General features: G+C 56.7%; 1 protein-coding gene and 1 long non-coding RNA gene across 2 annotated transcripts; both read left to right on the top strand.

Annotated features, from left to right (window-relative positions):
• The first annotated feature begins 3,128 nt into the window (after positions 1–3,128).
• SESN2 (sestrin 2) lies at positions 3,129–9,790 on the top strand. The gene is given in 12 exon segments (XM_061357671.1): positions 3,129–3,149; positions 3,151–3,200; positions 3,202–3,310; positions 5,369–5,434; positions 6,028–6,225; positions 6,575–6,757; positions 6,945–7,154; positions 7,406–7,556; positions 7,693–7,808; positions 8,292–8,482; positions 8,647–8,791; positions 8,870–9,790. Coding segments are annotated over 12 exon segments (1,527 nt in total). The 3' UTR covers positions 8,957–9,790.
• LOC133214617 (uncharacterized) lies at positions 4,253–5,057 on the top strand. Its single transcript, XR_009726173.1, has 2 exons — positions 4,253–4,651; positions 4,689–5,057. It is a non-coding gene; the product is annotated as an uncharacterized LOC133214617 (long non-coding RNA).
• Positions 9,791–22,082: the final 12,292 nt, after the last annotated feature.

Genomic DNA, 22,082 nt, shown 5'->3' with positions numbered 1-22,082 from the left:
AAGCCTTAGGAAAACACAGTTTTCATAGTAACTGAACACACCTAAATAGGACACACTGATCTCAGCCACTTGCTAGTAACCAAATCCAGGTAAAAACTGAGTTCCAGCTTTTTTCCCCATTCCAATCCTTTCAGCTGAGCTGATCTTTGGCTGTGCCTTGCCTGAAGCTCAGGGCCTCTGCAGTGCTGAGCTGGGGAGCTGAAGGTGCTTGGGTTTGCAAAGCACTTCCTAACCAAGAGGATTAGATTTTAACCTGGTTTGTCTTAAGTGATTACTTGCCTGAATATCTCCTTTACCATCTTGCAGGGCCCCTGGCAAGGATCTGAAACTCTTTTGCAGCCTAATAGCAGCATGTACCTGCAGCAGAACTAAACCTGCTCAAGCAGAAGTCAACTGACTTAACCAGCCTTGTAATTACTCAGCACCACATTCCCTTCCATTCCTCCCTCATTGCTGGGCTTTCCTGGGAGCACGGGGGGGGCAACAGGCTTTAAAATGGGCTCTAAAGAACCCCAACACTGAGGATCTTTAAATCCTTTCAAGCTGTAGTGAGTGATGTGTTGTAGCTGAGCCAGGAGGGGAGAGCAGCAGCCTTGGGCTGGAGATGAAGGGAGCAAACTGGCAATGAGACCTGTGCCTTTGGGGTGAAGTTTTCCCCTTTTTCACAAGATTTCCGTGAAGAAAACTCAGCTGCCCTTTGCCTTCTTCCAAAGGGAACCTCCAGAGCTCCCGGAGTCCAAAGGTGTTTTGGCTGTAACCCCCGTCCTTACCAGTTCTGGACCAGCTCCACTGTGTTCAGTCCCTGCTCCCAGAGCACGTGGGGATAGCAGCTCCCTCCTATTGTTGTTCCCAAAGCTTCCAGAGCAGTGAGGATCACAAGCCAGTAGGAACCACTGTTTCTAAGGTATTTATGCTGCAGAAGACATGTGCGTCCTCCTTTGGTATAGAAACATAGATGGAGCAGGATGCTCCTGTTGGCCTCGGAGGTGCTGCAGTACCAAGGACCACATTAGCAGTGACCTCTATGGCTCCAAACGGTGCAGCTGCAAAGGAATCCTCTTCTTCTCCCCACAAATGGGCTGGGCTTCCTTCTTCCAGCTCCCCAAGGCTTGGTGCTGGTGGGTTTTCACCTGGGGAGGTGTGGGGTGAGCAGCCATGGGGGTGATCCAGCTCCTACAACTTCCTACAGGAGTGGGGCATGTGAGGAAGGGAAACACTTAATGATGGGTGTCTTATCTGCTCCAGGGGCTCCCTATGGACAGTCCCTGCGTGGTCTCTGCTGCTTCCCTTTGTCCTCAGAGTCCAGGCTGGCCAAAACCACCAACCTGGTGACGTCCCAAACAGTTGTCCCCAGTCAACCTTGCTGTTTGCTCTAAGGTGACTTATGTTGAGCAATAGACATTGCCTCCCTGCTCAGCTTCCTTGCAGCTCTTCAACCCAAGCAAGAGTTGTCCAGTCAGCGTCTTGAGCACTGTCAGTCCCTAAGGAATTGCTGAGCTGTCGCTTGTTTCCCATGATTGGTGGTGCTGGGAACAGGGTGGTTGGGTTCAGCTCTCAGGTTCCTCTCTCAAGGAAATGTTGTGTCTCCTTTGTCACCCTTTTTCCAAGGAATGTTGCATTGGGCCTCGCTGGAATGCTGCTGTGTGCCTGGGATCAACCAGCATGGAGAAACCCTCCTCCAGTTGTATTTCCTTGAGGAGCAAGTGGGCAACAGAGCCTGGAGCACAAGTCTGAGGAGGCATTGCTGAGGGACCTGGTGAAGGCTCAGGGGGACGTTATTGCTCTCTATAAGTACCTGACAGGAGGCTGCAGTGAGGTGGGATCAGTCTCTGCTCCCAAGGAACAAGGAATGGGACAAGAGGAAACAGCCTCAAGCTGCACCAGGGCAGGTTTAGATGGAGACTGGGGACAATTCCTTCCCCAAAGGGTGCTCAGGCATTGGACCAGGCTGCTCAGGGCAGGGCTGCAGGCACCGTCCCTTGGAAGTGCTCAAGGCCAGGTTGGACACAGGGGCTTGGAGAAACCTGCTCTAGTGGAAGGTGTCCCTGCCCTGGGTGTGCTTTAAGGTCCCTTTCAACCCAAACCATTCCAGGATTCTGGCACCCGCATGGCAGGGTACAAACCCTGGTGCTCATCAGCTGGGATGGACTGACCTGGGGCTGTGGAACAGATGGGATAAATTGTGTGCTGCTCTGCTCTTGCTCCCTGCACCAGCATGCCAGCTCCTGGGAAAACATCCTCCTGGCACAGCCTTTGCTGTCTTCTGATGGGATATTTTTATATTGGACACTTGGCAGCATTTCCAGCTGGATCACTGCCGGGAGAGGTGAGCCCACCTCTCAGCACAGCCCCGTGGTCCCTGTGGCCATGTCAACGTGTCACCCTCGTGTCCAGAGCTTTTTGGGCAGAAAGGGGAGAACAGAGGCAGCAAAACACCCCTATAAATAGCAGTAGGGTGTTGGGTGTCTGAGCCACGCCAGGAAGGGGACGAGGACAAGGAGCAGCCGTCCAGGGGGCATCTGACACTCTTGGCTGTGCCGCCACATTGGGTTCATGCCATGCTGGGTTAATGGGCCGGAGCTTGGGCCCGGAGCTGCTGGAAGCTGTTTCCAGGCAAATCCGGAGTTGTTTGTGCAGCAGTTCCCATCGGCTGGACTTTGCCATGTGCAGGCTGTCAAGCAGCAGCAGGTTGTTATCAGTGCAGCCGTCGGTGGCTGCCCACGGTGGGGATGAGGGGGGTATTTTTTGACTTCTTTCCGTTTTTATTGGCTTTGGGTGGTGTTATTCCAGAGGATGGGAGCTGCAACTCTTGGGGCTCCTCCTCGCTGGGTGAATCGCAGTGTCCTGCAGGGATGCATGGGGGACTGCGGGTGGCAGGAGGGGGATTCTAGCTGGTTCCTTTCCCCCCTGGCCCCAGCAGTCGTTTCCCACCGCTCCCTGTATCCAGGGATGGGAATGCTGCGGGTGACGGTCCGGCTCCTCCCGCGGGGACCCACCGCGAACTACAACCCCCAGCACTCCCCGCGCCGCCACCGCTCCCCATTGGCTGACGGCCGCGCCTTGGCCACGCCTCTTCTTTGCCCATTGGCAGAGCCGCAGAAGGGGCGTGGCCGGCCCGCCGCCGCGCTATGAAAGCCGGGCGGGCGCCGGGGCATCGGGAGCTTGCAGCGCTCAAGAGGCCGGGGGGACCCCGGGACCCCCCGTGTCCCCCCCCCCCGGGGCCGGCCCCGCCATGCTGGTGGCCGGGTCTCCGTGCGGCCCCGCGGGGCTGCGGCAGTACCGGGGCTGTGGGGGCCGGCGGGGCTGCGAGGTAAGGGCCGGGGGTATCCCGCTTGGCATCGCCCTCCCGGGGTGGGATGCGGTGATCCATCCGCTGCCTCCCCCTTAGGGACTGGTTGTAGGGAGCGGGGATGTGGTGGAAGAGCCGGGGCCGGCTCCAGCCTAAGGATAAGAGTGCTGCCGGGAGCCCACCCAGGGGTGCTGGCATTGGGATAGTTGGAAGGGGAGATTTTGGGATGTCCTTAATGCTGTGGAGCTGAGGTTGTGCCTGGAGGTGTGGGCTGGGAGGTGAGACAAGGGGCCTCTGGGGGTTTCATCCAATTGCTGCTGTTCCCGACTCGGAATGGGATCTCTTTCCATGTCCCCATGCCTGGCATCACCCATGGCTTTTGGACTTGGAGGCTAATGTGTAGAATGTGAGTCCCTGAGGTGCCTGTGGGGTTTTATGGGATACCCCTGTTGCCAGTCTGCAACTTCGGTTCCCCAACATTCCGACTTCCCTGGGAAGCTGGGGATTGCATCCGTTTAAGACAGTAAAGTCTTAACACTCCCGTGTTGTCCTGGTGCTTTGGAGCCAGCTGGGGGAGGCCGGTGCTGGTGGGGATGCCCTAGACCTTGGTACCATGGGCTGGAACCGTCCCATCCACCGTGCCCTTGGCGCTGCTCTCACCCCCCAGCACAGCCGTGGGGCAGCTTCCAGCCCCATTCCAGGCAGGAGATGGTTCCGAGGGGCAGACCCGCTCTGCCTGCAGGGTGTTTGCTTAACCTCCCCTTATCGGGAATGATTTTCCAACACCTGACTAAGCACTGACTCCGGCGCTGCTTGGCACACCCCGCGCCTGCTCCCGAGGAATTAACTCCTTCCCCAGCGCCTCCATAGAGCCCCAGGGCAGGCTGGAGGTTGGGAGCAGGTCTGGGCCAGCGCCTCGCCTCCGTGCCTCAGTGTCCCCAGCAGTGGAAGCAGGAGGCAGCGGTGGTGCAGTGCGGGTTAACCGCTGAGCATCGCTTAATGCAGCCGGACAGAAGGAGCCTCTTCGGAGGGATGATTAAAACGCACCTCGCAAGGTCACCCTGAGCTGTCATTGCCGGGCTCCAGGCTCCTTCCTGACACCCGGGGTTGGAAACCTACGGTCTGTCCCCATAGATTTGCATTGCTGGGGTCCCAAGGAAGCTTCTTGGAGCACCAAAGCAGCTCTTTTGCCCCCAGACGTGAGTCAGCACCGAGCCAGCTCAGCACCCGCTGTCACCCCAGTGTCTCCCCAGGCTCTTCAGTGGTGACTCAGGGCAGCAGCATCCTGCTGGGAGTGATGGCAAAGTCCTTAACAGGGCACCATGGAGAGCGGGGTGTGCGGTCTGCGGTTGGCACCCATGGGTGCTGTGTGTCCCCGGTCTGCGGTTGGCACCCAGAGGTGCTGCATGTGCCCTGTCTGCAGTTGACACCCATGGCTGCTGCATGACTGCGGTTGGCACCCATGGGTGCTGTGTGTCCCTGGTCTGCGGTTGGCACCCAGAGGTGCTGCATGTGCCCTGTCTGCAGTTGACACCCATGGGTGCTGCATGACTGCAGCTGGCACCCATGGGTGCTGTGTGTCCCCGGTCTGCAGTTGGCACCCAGAGGTGCTGCATGTGCCCTGTCTGCAGTTGACACCCATGGGTGCTGCATGACTGCAGCTGGCACCCATGGGTGCTGTGTGTCCCCGGTCTGCAGTTGGCACCCAGAGGTGCTGCATGTGCCCTGTCTGCAGTTGACACCCATGGGTGCTGCATGACTGCAGCTGGCACCCATGGGTGCTGTGTGTCCCCGGTCTGAGTTGACACCCATGGGTGCTGCATGTGCCCTGTCTGCAGTTGACACCCATGGGTGCTGCATGACTGCGGCTGACACCCATGGGTGCTGTGTGTCCCCTCTCTGCAGTTGGCACCCATGGGTGCTGTGTGTTCCCTGTCTGCGTTTGACACCCATGGGTGCTGCGTGTCCCCTCTCTGCAGTTGGCACCCATGGGTGCTGTGTGTCCCCTGTCTGCCGTTGACACCCATGTCCCTGGGACACTCGGTGGCCAGGCTGACACCGTTGTTCCTTCCTTCCTAGGACACAGGGATCCAGGTCCCCCCGGAGCTGGAGAAGGGGCCCAGCGCCTTCATCCCCCTGCAGGAGGTGAGAGGATGGCGATGGTCCTGGGTGGGTGCTGGCGGGGAGCAGGGCAGGATTCCCACCCCCTATTGCTGGTGCTGGCGTGCGATGGGAAGGGCCCCCACTCTGCTGTCCCCCTTGTGGCAGTGGGGGGGAGCAGTTGTGTTCCACCCTGCCGTGCCTCAGCTTCCCCATTCATCCAAACGCCTTCCCCCTGGGCTGCCACCCCCAATAACACCCTGTGGTCCCCATAGGGCACCCTCAGCCCTATCTCAGCACCCGGTGCCTGTGTCCCAGATGTTCCTCCTGCACTGGAGATAACAGAGTGCTTTCGTCACCCGGAGAGGCTGGGGGGGGGCGGGACCCATCTCCTCCTCCCCATTGCATACCAGGGCCCAAACAACCAAACAACCCCACTGGTGGGGCTGTGCAGGGTCCGCCATGGAGCCCCCCAGAGCTGGGAGCAGTGGGGAGCAGAGGCGGTGTCCGTACCGGGCAGGGGTGAGTGCTCAGGGGTTGGGATGGGGGCTGCTGGATCCTGATGCTTGGGTTTAGGGGGAGTTTCTATAGGACAGGGGGGGCTGCAGCACAAAGTCCTCCTCTCCCCATGCCCACAGATCCTGCAGGAGGGCATGGAGAGCCGCCTGCGCCAGCTCCTCATCGAGGCCTTCGTCTCGGCAGGCCGGGTGGACAACATCACCATGGTCATGGGGCTGCACCCCCAGTATCTCAGCAGCTTCTGGAAGACCCAGTGCCTCCTGCTGCGCATGGATGGGCCCCTGCCCTACCACAAGCGCCACTACATCGCCATCATGGTGAGCATCGAGCTGCTTTGGGCTCTGGGTTCCTCTCCTGGGCTTTTGGGACCTCAGTGATGGGTCCTTCTCAGAGCTGTAGTCCCAGAGGCTTGGTCGCATGGTCCCTATCCTGGGTACCCGGCATCCTGGGGTACTGGTACTGGTGCCCTGGGTACCCATCACCCTTCCCCTCCAGTCTGTGGAGACTGGCGCTGATGGTGGTGGGGGGGGGCAGAGACTCCTGTCTGGACACTCATCCCTAAGGAAAACCCTCCAAGAGGGATGGAGGGAGGTGGTGGCTCCTTGCTGTGGCTTCTCCAAGGCCTTCTCGCAGGGTTGGTGCTGACTGCCCTGGCTCTCCCCACAGGCAGCAGCTCGGCACCAGTGCTCCTACCTGGTGGGCTTGCATATGGGGGAGTTCCTGCAGGTGGGGGGGAACCCCCTGTGGCTGCAGGGGCTGCACTGTGCCCCCCTGAAGCTCAGGAACCTCAATGAGATCAACAAGCTGCTGGCACACCGGCCCTGGCTCATCACCAAGGAGCACATCGAGGTGAGAGCACCCCAAACCCCACAGCCAGTCTGGGGGGGGGGGGGGGGGGCACATCCTGAAGCCATGGGAACGGGTGGCTTGTGCCCTATGGCTGGTCTATGGAGGCACATCCCAAACCTGCTCATGCCTCCCAGCCCCATGGCTCTGGTGTGATGGGGGGGTCTCTCCAATGCCATGTCCCTTGCAGGCCCTGCTGAAGACAGGGGAGAACAGCTGGTCCCTGGCAGAGCTGGTGCAGGCCCTGGTGCTCCTCACCCATTACCACTCCCTCGCATCCTTCGTCTTCGGCTGCGGCATCAACCCCGAGGAGGATCCGGAGGGGGTACAGGGCTGCTGCCCCCCCCCGACCCACAGCGACAGCAGCCCGGCCTTTGAGGACAGCATGGGGGGCTCTGGGGTAAAAGAGGGGGCTCTGCCCTGCAGGGGCTGGCGTGGGGAGGGAGGGCATGGTGGGGTGATGGACTGTGCCCTATGGGGCTGCCACTGGGAGCAGCTTTAGAGCCATCTTCCCAGTGCCAGGGATGAGGCATGGGAAGAGCCAGGGTCTGGGCAAGGCCTGGGGGCTGGGGCTGGTTCAGAGCTGCAAGCAGCTCCATGCTCCCCTTTGCAACCCCTCTGCAGCCTTGACCCTGGGCTCTGCTTCCCCAGGCCAGAGACGCCATGCAGGAGGTGGAGGTGCTGATGGAGAGGATGAAGCTGCTGCAGGAGAGCCAGCAGGAGGAGGAGGGCGTCACGCAGGAGGAGATGGAAACGCGCTTTGAGATGGAGAAGACGGAGAGCTTGCTGGTGGCTCCCTCGGGTGAGGAGGAGCAGGGGTGCTGCTGGCCTGAAGTGGGGCAGGGAGGGGGAAGGAGCTGGGAACAGTGCAGGGGTGAGCAGGATGAACTCTGTGATGACCCCACATCACCCATGGGCGCTGCGGTGGTGTCTTGTAGACCTTGCGGATCACTCCCTGCAGTCCAACGTGCTCTGCTTCGTGGAGGACCCCGAGTTCGGCTACAAGGACTTCACCCGGAGGGGGGAGCAGGCACCCCCCACCTTCCGTGCGCAGGTGGGTGCTCACATCCCATCCTGCACAAAGGGAAGGGATGCAGGGGGCTGGTCCCTGGCTTTGAAGGGAGCTGGGCTGGTTCAGCCTCTAAGGAGAGACCCCAGAGCAGCTCCAGTGCCCAAAGGGGCTACAGGAAACCTGGAGAGGGGCTTGGGACAAGGGCCTGTAGGGACAGGCCAAGGGGAATGGCTTGAACCTGCCCGAGGGAAATGGAGATGGGATCTTGGGAAGGAATTTTTCCACCACTGTGAGGGTGCTGGGACATTGGTATGGGTCTAATGGAGAAGCTGTGGCTGCCCCATCCCTGGCAGTGCTCAAGGCCAGGTTGGACACAGGGGCTTGGAGCAAGCTGCTCCAGTGGAAGGGGTCCCTGCCTGTGGAGCTGAATGAGCTTTAAGGTCCCTTCCAACCCAGACCAGGTTGGGAACCTATGGCCCCACGATTCCCCATCAGCTCCCTACCCCAGCATCCTTTCTCCGGCAGGATTACACCTGGGAGGACCACGGCTACTCGCTCATCAACCGCCTCTACCCCGACGTGGGGCAGCTCCTGGATGAGAAGTTCCAGGTCGTCTACAACCTGACGTACAACACCATCGCCATGCACTGCGGCGTGGACACGTCCATGCTGCGCAGGGCCATCTGGAACTACGTCCACTGTGTCTTTGGCATCCGGTGGGTCCATGAGCCTGGCCTCCACCTTGGGTAGAGCCCATGTGCGGCTCCAGCCTGAGGGGTCGGACTTGGTCTTGGTGCTGCTGTTTAGGCTAAGGCAAAGTGATGCTGCTGGGGGGTCCCATGGCTGTGCCTGGAGTAACGTGCTCTCCTCTTTGTCCCAGCTATGATGACTATGACTATGGGGAGGTGAATCAGCTCCTGGAGCGCAACTTGAAGATCTACATCAAGACGGTGGCTTGCTACCCGGAGAAGACAACCAAGCAGGTGTACACACAGTTCTGGAGACACTTCAAGCACTCGGAGAAGGTGCTGTCCCATCCCTTCCCCTCCTCATCCTGGGGGTGCTGAGCCCCTCCATGGCCTGACCCTGCTCTCCCTGTGTAGGTGCACATCAACCTCCTCTTGCTGGAGGCTCGGATGCAGGCGGCTCTGCTCTATGCCCTGAGAGCCGTCACCCGCTACATGACCTGACCAGCATCTGCTCCCTCCTCCTCCTCCTCCTTCTGGGGGGAAGCCAAGGGGGGAGCTGGTACCATAAGGACTTTGTTGGAACGTTGTCTCCCTGCTTAAGGAGCTGTGGAAGGAGAGTTGGGGCTTCCCCATCCCTCATCCCAAGAGAGGGGACCCACAGCCATCAGTGCTAGGAAGACGCTGCAATGCTGCCCTGGGCTTGGGGGTGCTCAATGAAGCCAACCCAGGGTGCTGTGGGTGCTGCCTTCATCAAATACTGCTGGTGTTCCGTACGGTCATGGTGTCCATGTTCCATGTCCTGGCACCAAGACTGTCACCGGGGAGGAGGTGGCAGAGAGCACCAGAGGATGGATAGCACCGGCTTTGTTCCTGCTTCTTGGGGTCATCCTGTGCTGGAAGCCATGGGGGTGCTGCCCTGGCACCCCCTCCCCATCCAAGGAAGGCACCACAGCAGCGTTGGGAAGGATCCAGCCACCCCTGGTGCTGTTCATGTCCGAGCTGGGATCACCTCTGTGCCTTGTCCCTGCTGTGGCCTGGGGCCATCCCCTCTGCCTGAGGTGGGGAATGGGCTGCTCTGAGGGTGCTGGGGTGGGCTATGGGGTGGCTGTAGCTTTATCCAGAGCACTTCCCAGGGCGCGGGTCGCTGGGGAGGTGCCTGTTGGGATGAATCCCAGTTCCTGGCTCAGCCACTCTTGGGTTGGCCCCATGGCCTCTTACTCCAGTTAAGTTATTTCTATGTGGTTTGGGGTGGATTTACTCCTGCCTGGGCACGGTGATGCCTTTGGGCCTCGGGTACAGACCTTGTTTGAGAGAATAAAATGGTCGTTTTCTTTATTCCTCTTTCCCAATGTGCTGCCATGCAGGAGGGGGGAGATGCAGCTTCCTTTTCCCCTCACATGATGGGCTGAGGCTGTCCTGGGAGGCCCATTTGTCCCATTTGCGTCAGGGGTTGGGCTCCCCTGCACCCCTCCTTGTAGTGCCCATCCCTATCTCCTTGGTGTTGGGGTACCAGGGTTTGGGGTACCTGCACTTGTCCCACTGTAGGTGTCCGATGGGATGCTCCATTCCTGCTGCTGGGATGGAGCGGGGGGAGGGGGGTGTGAAGCAGCACTTGGGGGCACCCCAGCCTTGTGACAGGGAGCTCAGCACTTATCAGGGTGCAGGCAGGAGCCCCTGACAGCTGCCGATAAGATCCTTGAGGAGAGAGCAGCCTGTGCCCCTGTTCCAGCCCCATCCCTGCAGCCCGAGGACCTGGATCCCAGCCCCTTCAGACAGGTAGGACTTGGCATGGGGACATGGGGCTGGACGTGGCTCAGACCCCAGCAGCATGGGAAGGGTTTGATGTGGGTGTACAGTGGCTGCAGGCAGGTTTAGCAAGGCACAGGTAAGGGTGAGCACAATGCTTACGAGCCACCAGAGAACCCCCTGTTCTCTGTGTGTGTGTGTGGAAGGGGCGAAATGGCCTCGTTTGGGGAAATGAAATCAATGGCAATGGTTGGAAAAGCAGCAGCAAGGAGATGAGCTCTGGGGAGGGCCTGCTCCTGCTGCCTTCTGGCTCTCTTGGAGGTGGTTTTGTTCCACTGGAAGCCTAAAGGTGCTGTTTCTGGTCACAAACCCGAGGTTTTCTCCCCAGGAACCCATCCGCATGGAAGGACCAACGTGTTTCTGTGTTATTTGCTGTTGTTTCTGCTCATCCCTCATGTGCAGGGTCCATGCCCTTCATCCCCCCCCATCCTTGCTGCTCTGCTGCTCCTCTCCTCTGACCAGGCTCTAGTTCAGGCTGTGTGTGTTAAAGCAGAGACAAAGCTGCCCATGGACCCAAGGGATCAGCCCATGGGTGCCCAGGGCCCAGCAGCTGGAGATGGGTGAATTTGGGCTGGAAACAAAGCAGCTCTTCGAGGGTGAGGTGGATGTGGAGGTTCTACCCCATGGGATCACACATCTCCCCATGGGGAACACTCTGCCGTCGTCACCCTTGGCTGAACACTGAGCCCCTGTGTTCCCAGTCCCATCCCAACACTGGAGCCCCAGAGGCACCCCAGTGAGGGTTCAGTGGGGTGGAGAGGTGGGAGGGAAGGGACCTGCCCCTTGTTGCTGCCTTAGCTCATGGGAACAGAATGTGTCCTGCCCATGGAGCCCGAAATATCCCTGCGGCTGGAGCCAGCGCTGCTGCCTCGTGTGACCCTCCCCGTGCCTCCAGGTCCTGCTGCGGGGCTGGTACCGTCTCTGCTGTCACAGCCAGGTTTAACCCAGCCACGCAGCTCTGCACCCGGTTACACCCCGCGGTGGGCACCTTTGGGGCGCCAGGAGCCTCCATGAGCCCCTTCAAACCCAGCTCCATCCCAAAGGGGTGGATCTTGGCAGGGTGAGGGTGGATCAGCACCCGACCCTCTGCTCCTCTGAGGGCGGTTTGCTTTGGATGGAAGTGGAACAATGCGGCTGTCACCGGAAACCGTCCTTGATGGGGACACATCGGGCTTATCCCGGGGGATCTGCAGGCTCTGGGCACCAGCCTGGCCCCGGCTGTGGGGTGCCGTCTGCACCCCCAGCTCTGCACCAGCCGGGGGACCAAGCCCCTCCATGGGTACCCATCTCCTGCCCGTGCGATGAAGGGGATGGAATCGGCTCCGCAGCACCTCAGACCCCTCGCCCTTGGCCTCTCATCTCATTTCCATCCCGAGCGGCCCTCCCCAGCCCCGGACCGGGAGCGTCTTTCCAAAGACCGGCTCGGGGCTGATGCAGCCAGGGCTGGCAGAGCCGGGGGGGCAGAGCCGGGGCTGGCGGCTCTCTGCTGTTCCCGACCTCTCCCGGCTGCTCCCGGTTGCCTCGGCTTCCCCGGGGCGGCAGCGCCACTCGCTGGGTACCGGCAGCAGCGCTGCGAATCTGTCCTGCACCCCTGCTGCATCCCTGCCTTGCTGCAATCTTGCCCTGCATCCCTGCTGCCCTCCTGCCCTGCTTTCCTGTTGTCATGCATGCCCGCTGCCCTGCATCCCTGCCCTACATCCCTGTTGCCATCCTGCCCTGCATCCTGCTGCATTCCTGCCCTGCATCCCTGTCCTGCTGACATCCTGCCCAGCATGCTTGCTGCAATCCTGCCCTGCATCCCTGCTGCAAACTTTTAGCATTTCTACTGCAAATCTGCCCCATTGCAAACCTTCCCTGCTCCAAACCATCCCCATATCCCTGCTGCAATCGTTTCATACGCCTGCTATGGTTTAGGGAGAGGTGTCCCTGCCCATGGCAGAGGGGTTGGAACTTGGTGATCTTAAGGTCCTTTCCAACCCTAACTATTCTATGATTCTACACCAAACCATCCCCATATCCCTGCTGCAATCATTCCATATCCCTGCTCCAAACCATCCCCATATCCCTGCTGCAATCATTCCATATCCCTGCTCCAAACCATCCCCATATCCCTGCTGCAATCATTCCATATCCCTGCTCCAAACCATCCCCATATCCCTGCTGCAATCATTCCATATCCCTGCTCCAAACCATCCCCATATCCCTGCTGCAATCATTCCATATCCCTGCTCCAAACCATCCCCATATCCCTGCTGCAATCATTCCATATCCCTGCTCCAAACCATCCCCATATCCCTGCTGCAATCATTCCATATCCCTGCTCCAAACCATCCCCATATCCCTGCTGCAATCATTCCATATCCCTGCTCCAAACCATCCCCATATCCCTGCTGCAATCATTCCATATCCCTGCTCCAAACCATCCCCATATCCCTGCTGCAATCATTCCATATCCCTGCTCCAAACCATCCCCATACCCCTGATGCAACCATTCTATATCCCTGCTCCAAACCATCGCCATATTCCTGATGCAATCATCCCATATCCCTGCTCCAAACCATCCCCATATTCCTGCTGCAATCATTCCATATCCCTGCTCCAAACCATCCTCATATCCCTACTGCAATCATTCCATATCCCTGCTCCGAACCATCCCCATATTCCTGCTGCAATCATCCCATATCCCTGCTCCAAACCATCCTCATATTCCTGATGCAATCATTCCATATCCCTGCTCCAAACCATCGCCATATTCCTGATGCAATCATTCCATATCCCTGCTCCAAACCATCCCCATATTCCTGCTGCAATCATCCCATATCCCTGCTCCAAACCATCCCCATATTCCTGCTGCAATCATCCCATATCCCTGCTCCAAACCATCCCCATACCCCTGCTGCAATCATTCCATATCCCTGCTCCAAACCATCCCCATACCCCTGATGCAATTATTCCATATCCCTGCTCCAAACCATCGCCATATTCCTGATGCAATCATCCCATATCCCTGCTCCAAACCATCCCCATATCCCTGCTGCAATCATTCCATATCCCTGCTCCAAACCATCCCCATACCCCTGATGCAATTATTCCATATCCCTGCTCCAAACCATCGCCATATTCCTGATGCAATCATTCCATATCCCTGCTCCAAACCATCCCCATACCCCTGATGCAATCATTCCATATCCCTGCTCCAAACCATCCCCATACCCCTGATGCAATCACACCAGGATGGAGCTGGGACACGACCCCTGCTCCTCACTACAGTGCCCCGCAGCTCCCCATCCCGCACCCCACACCCTCACCCCCCCCATCACCCGCATCCCGCAGCGCCCCGACCCTGCGCATAAGGGGGCGTGGTCTACGGCGGAGGCGTCATTTTATGGGCGTGGTCTAACACGAGGGGGCGTGTCCTGCCGCCTTGGACTACAACTCCCATGGTGCCTTGCGTGCCTCTTCCCCCGCGGCTTCCGGCGGGCCCGGGCCGGGAGCGGAGCAGCAGCCGGGGCCGCGGACGGCAGGTGAGGCCCGGGGAGCCCCGCGGGGTCTGGTCCGGTCCCTGTGCCCCGCGGCGGGTGGAACAGGGGCGTGTGGGGCTGGTGTGGGGCTGGACGGGGACCAAGGGTCGCTTCGCTCCCTGCTCGGGACGGCCGGGGCCGGGGCTGTTCCCGCTGGAGCCGGTCCCTGCGCCTCTAGAGCTCAAAGTCCCGCTCTAAACCCGCGCTGGAGCCAGCGGGCCGCAGGGGCTGCCCCATGCCTGGTGCAGGGGGTCAAGGACGGGGCTTGGAGCAAGCTGCTCTGGTGAGGGTGCCCCTGCCCGTGGCCGCGGCTGGAGCTGGGTGAGCTTTAAGATCCCTTCACCCCAAACCGCTCTGTGTCTGTGCGCTGTGGTCCATAGGGCTTGTGTGCCTGAAACTGCCCCTGTGTTTCCCTCTGTGTTGCTTTCACCTTGCCTTAATCTCTCTCTGATGCAGCCCCGTTGGTATTTCTTTGTTTGATCTGTCCTGTCTCGGTGTTGACTGAAACCGGAGCCGGCCCCGCTGTGCTTGCTGCTGTAATTGTGTTTGCAGGGTGATGAATTATTGACTGCTTCGCCTTGCGCCCGCGGTGTTTGTGCAGGTGAAGGCAGGGGAGGGCTGAAAGTTCCTGTGTGGAACCAAAGTGAGTGATGGGAGAAGGTGAGGGGAGATGGAGATGGGATCTTGGGAAGGAGCTCTTCCTGTGAGGGTGCTGGGACACTGGGATGGGTTGAACGGAGGAGCTGTGGCTGCCCCATCCCTGGCAGTGTTCAAGGCCGGGTTGGACACAGGGGCTTGGAGCAAGCTGCTCCAGTGGCAGGGGTTGGAGCTGGAGGAGCTTTACGGTCCCTTCAACGCATCCCATTCTATGGCTCTATGAGGCTGAAATGAAATGAAAAGTTCCCTTCTCAAGCATTGGGATGTTCAAGTGTTGCTTCCAGGAGGCTGGCAAAGGGGGAATATTCGTGATTGCTCCTCTTCTGTCTAAACCTTAAATTGTATGGGAGCGAGCTCAAAGCTTGAAGCTTGCCTTTGAAAAACAGCATCATCAGTGCGTCCTCAGCAGAGCCAGGTTTGCTTGCATTGGAAGGGGAAGGATGAGGTTCTGTGTGCTTGGTGGGTCAAGGATTGCTTCAGCTGAATTAGCCTCATGGGCTAATTGTAGAAGTTGCATGGGGGTGCAATGGAATTCCTCTGCCTGCTCTGATCTCCCTGTAAATGCCTTTGGCTCTTCAAACATAGGTTTTAATGCATCCAAATTACTTTGAAGAGTTAGCCCTACAATTGTAATGTTAGATAGTAGCTTAAATCCCTGTTCACGTGAGGGTGCAATAAAGGGGGGAAAGAAGCCAAAATGAGGCCACTTAGGAGGGACTCTGTTTGGCACATTGTTATGCCAGCTGAAGTTAATATCCTGGATGGTGCTGAGAGCAAACCCCTTTTCCCATTGGGAGTGACTGTGCTGATGTGTCCTAAATTTGCGTGCTTTCAAGTGTGTCAGCTTCTGCTTTCACAGGGCTTTGCTATCACGTAATAGGTGGTTCTGGACTACCAAGGAATAGGTTGTCTTGGAAGCACAGAGCAGTAAGTCCTGGGAGATGGGGTGTGGGAATCCTTTTGGAAGGACAGGGCAGTGCAGAGAAGCTGCCACAAAACACGGGGAATGCGATTGCCTCCTTGCTTTCATGGCGCTGGCTCCATAAGCTGTGATTATGGAGCCTTCTCCTCCACTCAATCACTGGTTAATTTGATTTCCAGTTTAATTTGATGACAGCTTTGAGCGCCAAATCACTTGTATTTAAACAAATGGCTTCTATTTTGACCAAATTTCATTGTGGTTGGCATGTGGTGGGGAATTAGATGGGTTAAAACCGCTGACACTGCACTTCTTGCAGGTCTATTACTTGGTGATGAATATTCAGCTATGAGCGACACAAAACCTGTGGCTGGCAGGGAGTGTGAAGTGGGGGGGAAGCTGCACTGGGGTTTCCCACTGCTCCGGGTGATGCCATGCACAAAGCAAGCTGCAGATACTCCTGGGGTCTATGGGTGACCCCCAAACGGGATGGAGCAGTCACAGCTTCTCCGCTCAACCCATTCCAGGGTCCCACCGCCCTCCCAGGGAAGAGGGGTTTAGCTGTGATTTTCTCCATACAGACACTGTGTGTGGGGTTTGTGACTGCAAATATTGGGGTTTCTGTTGCTGGTGGGTTTGGAGGCCCTGTTAAGCAGATGGATGTGAGACTGCAGCAGGCAGCCTTTGTGTCAAGGGGAAGAAAGCCCTTTCAGAGGTCTATTTTTAGCAGTCAATTAGGAGCTCTTGCTGATAACTCTTTCCAGTTCTTCTCTGTGCAGCAGGGTCATGCGTTAGGGAAGGCACCAGCCAGTGTCATACCCTTGGCCGGCTCTGGAGCAGGGCTTTAACTCCTTCCAGACCCTGTGCCCAAATCCAGGGATGGGCTCCAGGTGAGGAGTTGCCATGGAGACATACAGAATACTGGGAATCTTCAGCTGAGGGTCTCCAAGTGCTTTCAAGTGGTGACTGTCCAGTTTTCACTGCCCCAGAGGACTTTCTGTATCTCCCGAGGAGCTGCGGTGTGGAGGTTGGTGTGGGGTCGTGGTGGCTGGGTCACAGGTGAAAACTAAAGGGGGCCAACAAGAAACTTGGAGAGGGGCTTTGGACAAGGGCCTGTAGGGACAGGACAAGGGGGAATGGCTTGAACCTGCCAGAGGGGAGACTGAGATGGGATCTAGGCCAGGTTGGACACAGGGGCTTGGAGCAAGCTGCTCTAATGGAGGTGTCCCTGCCCGTGGCAGGGGTTGGAGCTGGGTGAGCTTTCAGGTCCCTTCCAACCCAAACCATTCAAGCTGAATGTATTAAGCAGCGTTTGGAGGTGTTCTGAACATACTGCAGTGTGTACAGCCCAGCTCACCAGCATTGGGCATGCAGAAACCTGTGTTGGCTTGGAAAATCGAATGAAGGAATGCTGTGAGCCTGCTGCATCTCCAGAATCCATTTGACCCTAGTGATTACATTCACCAGGGCTATTTCTCATCTGCTTTTAGCTGCAAAGTGAAGTCTTCAATCTGGCTTCTAATGACTGGGCTCTGTCTACCTATCAACTAGGCTGAGTACAGAGGACTTAAGCAAGCTTGGGTGGACAGAAGGCCTAATTGAGCCCCCAGCTGTGTTGCTGCTGTGCTGTTTGATGTCAGGCAAGTCACTTTTTCCCTGTAGCTGTTTCAGCCTCCTGTTTCTCCTCTCTAGGATTACATGTGCTTAGTAAGGGTGTAGTCATACTCGTGTTCGTAGCTAGAGGGATGCATTAATGCAACTGAGCCTTAAGGGCCCTAATTAGCAGCCAGGTTATACTGGTCTGGGTCCCTTCCTACTGCATGCTGTGCAGTGTGTAGATGGAGCCTTTAGTAAGTGGAATATGAATAACAGGAGGAAGCATTTGCCTGAGTAGCAAGTGTGTGTTGGGTAAGTCAAAGCAGATGGGTATTGCTGCTGTGGTCTGGTTGAATCAGCAGTGTTCAAGTGTTATTACCATTTCTAAGCAGTAAATTTATGGATAATCTCTTCTTTTGGAGGATTTCTTCTGATTGGAGAGTATTAGTCTGGGGAAATGAAACCTCTTTGAAATCCACTTTGGTCAGACCCTAAGCTGGGGAGCTGCTGCTTAAGCCCTGCCATGTTCCTCCAGCTTTTCCATGGATCGGAAACACGGTGCAGAGAGAGGCAGCTCCTCCAGAGGTACCCGGCCTTTGCTTTCAGGTGCTTTTTATTCACTTGTGTCACAAGGGGTTAGGAAACTCTTTGCTCTGTTGCTGTAATGAGCGTGTGCAGCTTTGAGAGCTGCCAAAGCCCCCAAGCAAGCCCTGAAATCAAACAACCCCAAAGGTGAGAAAGTTGCCACCAACATTTCCTCTGCCAAGTGTCTTATTGAAGCTGCTGGGCTGCGGGATGCTGTGGGTTCGGGGTTGGGGGGGTTCTCTGGGCCCTGCCAGGCTGCCTGCTGGTGCTGCCTGCTTGCGCCGTGGCCCAGGCGCTCCTTTGTTTCAGGTGGCTGATTCATGGCCATGGGGATTTAATCACGGTTTCTATAGCAGTGAACTCTTTAACAAGGGGGTGGAGTTCCCTTTCAGTTCATGGCAGGGGCTTGGTGGCTGTTAAGGCCAATTCCTGAATGTGTTCTGCTGCTCAGAGTCATTTTGAGAGGGGACTGATTTTGTCTGTGGTCTGTGTACGGGGGTCTGACAGTTGGTGTGAGCATCTCTGCAGGTTTGCACCATGCTCTGTGCCTGCAGCCCTAAGGAAATGCAAAGAGGAGGATCCCTTTGGTGTGAGGTGTTTAGTTTACTGCCTCTTGTCACTTCATACAGGAGAACTTCCTGGTCATGCACGGGCAGGTGAGGGCGAGTCCTCTTGTGCTCTCCACAAAGCGCTCCCTCAGGGTCTGACATTATCTGTTAGCTCAGAAGTTACTGGGACACTTGGCAGTTTAGCCCTCTTTTAGGGAAAGCTCAAGTCCTTGGGTATTTCCAAGGTGACTGCTGCAGGAAGCTATTTGGGTCTTTGCTCTTAATGTCAGTAGCGAGGGGTTTGATTTGCATCAAGATAATGTGCTGGATAGTGCTTCCTTCTGCATTTCATAGACTCATGGAATGGTTTGGGATGGAAAGGACCTTGAAGCTCATCCAGGTCCAACCCTTGCCACAGGCAGGGGCACCTTCCACTGGAGCAGCTTGCTCCAAGCCCCTGTGTCCAACCTGGCATGGGGCAGCCACAGCTTCTCTGTTCAGCCCATCCCAGTGTCCCAGCACCCTCGCAGGGAAGGCTGGTGTGTGTCAGCAGTGTTGGTGTCTCACCCTCCATGGTGATAAGCTGCCGGGTTACTGCAGGTATCCCTTGCAGTTGGAGATCAGGGCAGCTTTGCCTGTGAAACAGAGACTTTGCAGGTAAAGTGGAAGTCCTATTTTATTTGCCTGTTCAGTTACAGCATTGGAGACAGAAACAGTTTGGTTCTGCACAGCCATTGTTCTGCAAGGTGAGACAGTGCTGTTTTGACGGGCAGGAGCAATAATAACGTGTGATTCATGAGCGATGAGTCTTTGGGCTGGGATGAGTGAACCTTGTGTGAAGGATGTGAGGATTTGTCCTTAAAGGCATCAGAGCTGAAGGTGAACAGAAACAGCTCCTGAGTGCTGCTGGTGGGATGGGCTGTGTGGGTAGGGCTCCACTACGCTTGAGGGGACTGGAAGATCTGGGCCTTAGGCAATGGGAGCGGGGGGGATGGAGAAGGAGGGTTTTGCCTGGCTGCTGTCCCACTCAGCCCCTTCTCGAGGGTCTGCTGGGCAACGATTAACCTCAGTAGGAATCCAGCCCTCTCAGCAGCCGGTGTTTGAAGTGGCGGTGTGCTGCAGATGGCCAGATCTGCCCAACAGCACAGACCACAGGTAGGGCAGAAGGGAAGGAGATTTTGGCCACTGGCGCTTGGTGTGCACTGCAGAGCACCAGGAGAGCAGCCTCTCGCAGTGCATGTTGGCAAAAGCAGCAGCGTGTATCTGTTGGCATGGTGGGCAGGCACTCCTTTGCCTAGTGCAGCCCTGTTCCTGCTGCACTAAGTCCTAAATACTGGCAGACTCGGAATCCCAGCCTGGTTTGGGTTGGAAGAGACCTTAAAGCTCATCCAGTTCGAAACCCTTCCACTGGAGCAGCTTGCTCCAAGCCCCTGTGTCCAACCTGGCCTTGAGCACTGCCAGGGATGGGGCAGCCACAGCTTCTCTGGGCACCCTGTGCCAGCGCCTCAGCACCCTCACAGGGAAGAGCTTCTGCCTTAGATGTAACCTGAACTTCCCCTCTTTCAGTTTGAACCCATCACCCCTTGCCCTATTGCTACAGTCCCTGATGAAAAGCCCTTCTCCAGCATCCCTATAGCCCCCTTCAGGCACTGGAAGCTGCTCTGAGGTCTCCATGCAGCTTCTCTTCTCCAGCCTGAACAGCCCCAACTTTCTCAGCCGATCTTCATACAGGAGCTGCTCCAGCCCCTGCTCATCCTCATGGCCTCCTCTGGACTTGCTCCAACAGCTCCATGTCCTTCTGATGCTGAGGACAACAGAACTGTACCCAGTGCTGCAAGTCAGCTGGGGTAGACTCAAGGGGCAGGTCCTGCAGGTGTGAGCAAGGCAGGAGCTAGTCTCCCATTTCAGCATTTTATTGCCTGCTCTCAGGACTTAACCACTTTCCTCTGCAGAGGGGCTATTTCCTTCCTGGAGCATAGCACTGAATGGGAGGAGGGCATGCAAGAAAGTGGAAATCTCTGCTTGCCTGTTGTGTCCATGTGTCTGCACTGGTTGAAAGGGAGCTGCAGTTTGGAAATGCTTTTAATTCTAGAGAGGGGAGCAGGTGGCTTTTCCATTGCAGGGCTTTACAATGAATTGCTTATCCCAGTGGAGGCTGGGGTAGGGTTTTGTTGTTCCAAGAGAACAGGGAGGAATGAGGGGCAGAAAGGGTTGAACTGGTTGAACTGGAATTCCTGGGTCATACCTGGCCTTGGGTTGTGAACAGCAAGGTCCTGCTCGTATCAAAACCTGGGACTGGCAACTCCTGGTGCAATGGGATCTGTTGGTGTTTGCTCCTAAGCGTATCAGAGGGGTTGTAGCAGAGATCTCAAAGCATCTCATTATGAGTAGGCAGTCCTGTTTTGCCATGGTATTAGCTGCTTTGAGAGTGTCCAGCACAGATACTTATGGCTTAGTGGTCCAACTGGCTCAAACAGCATAGAAAGAGAAGGATGCCCCCTTCCCTTTGGTGTTTGCTATGGGAAAAGGAACAGAGGAGTGGGCTGGGAAGGCTGTGGTCAGATTGTGGTGCTGGGAAGCCTGACTTGATGCCTTCCTAACCCAGTCTAATCCCTTGTCTGTGCCAGCAAACTGTGAGCCCCTGTTTTGGCTTGCAGCTGTGTCAACACCTAAAGCTGCTATCACTGATGAAAGGGGGTCCTGTGTGTTCAATCCTTCCCTTAACACTCAAACAACTGTTCGTGGGCCTCGTGACAAACACACTGAGGATCTGCATTGGATTCAAACCAGCTGCTTGCTGTACCAGGCTGGTTTGGATTGGGATCAGCTGCTTCAGGAGATTCCTGATGCCAGCAGAGCGTCAGGATTGTTTGTTACCAGGGGATGTTTATGTTAATAGTTGTGGCAGCCTGTTCTTTCCTTTCCCTCGCACTGATAAATTCTCTCTCCTGACAAAAAGCTGCTTTTATCCCAAATACAGTACTGGTTTTGCAAGACATCAAAGAAATTGGGCTGCTTTGGTTCTTTATGGTGTGCTCTCTTTGCACACCGGCTCTTAGGCAGAAGCTGTTCCCTGTGAGGGTGCTGAGGCGCTGGCACAGGGTGCCCAGAGAAGCTGTGGCTGCCCCATCCCTGGCAGTGCTCAAGGCCAGGTTGGACACAGGGGCTTGGAGCAAGCTGCTCCAGTGGAAGGGGTCCCTGCCCGTGGCAGGGGTTGGAGCTGGAGGAGCTTTAAGGTCCCTTCCAGCCCAAACCAGGCTGTGAAATTCAGTCTGAATCAGAAGTAGCTAGAAATGACTGCAGTGAGACTGAAGGCAAAGATAAGGCTCCAACTGAATTGCACTGTGCTTAGTTTAGCAAAGGGAATCAAGCGATGGGATTTAAGCCTCCCTTAGATGCAGTGATGTGATTCCAGGGTGTTCATTCAGAGGGAGATCTGATTTGTGGTAGCTGAGCTGTGTCCAGTTAATGAGTGTTGACTTGCAGCGGGTAAAGGCACCTGCACAGCTCAGGTCTCCTGTATCCTGTATCTTTTTCCACGTGGGAACCTTGCATTGCTATTCAGATGGAATTTGATTAGGAGTGCCTGCTTGATGTGCTCCAGTGTGCACTGGTGAAATGTGGGTTTAATCAGATTGCATGTACCCTGTGGTCTGTTTATCCCAGGAAGCCTGACATTGGAGAAGGAGCATTGGAGGTGCCTTGGGAAGGATCCATGTGGCACATTCAGCTCTGCTGGCTTCTACAGGGACCAAGGGGAGCTTTCACTCCTCATTGTGGTGCTTTGATAGTGCCTGAGTTCATTCTTCTTTAAAAGAGGCCAAAAGAAGACTCACTTTGCAGCCCCTTTGGCAGTGCCTGGGGCGGAGTGGCCCCGTTTTGGTGAGGAAATAGTGGTTGCGACTGAAATCAAGTCAATGGAGTCAGAATTAGAGGGCATCGCCGCAGCGCGTGCTCTGGTGCTGCGCTCGCTCTGAAAGCGTGACGAGAATGGA

This window comes from Neopsephotus bourkii, unplaced genomic scaffold (genome assembly GCF_033783945.1).
Source record: "Neopsephotus bourkii isolate Nb327-2 ecotype Australia unplaced genomic scaffold, CSIRO-AGI_Nbou_v1 NB_909, whole genome shotgun sequence".
Taxonomy (NCBI): domain Eukaryota; kingdom Metazoa; phylum Chordata; class Aves; order Psittaciformes; family Psittacidae; genus Neopsephotus; species Neopsephotus bourkii.
The sequence above is the reverse complement of the archived record's forward strand: the minus strand, read 5'-3'. Positions and strand labels throughout refer to the sequence as shown.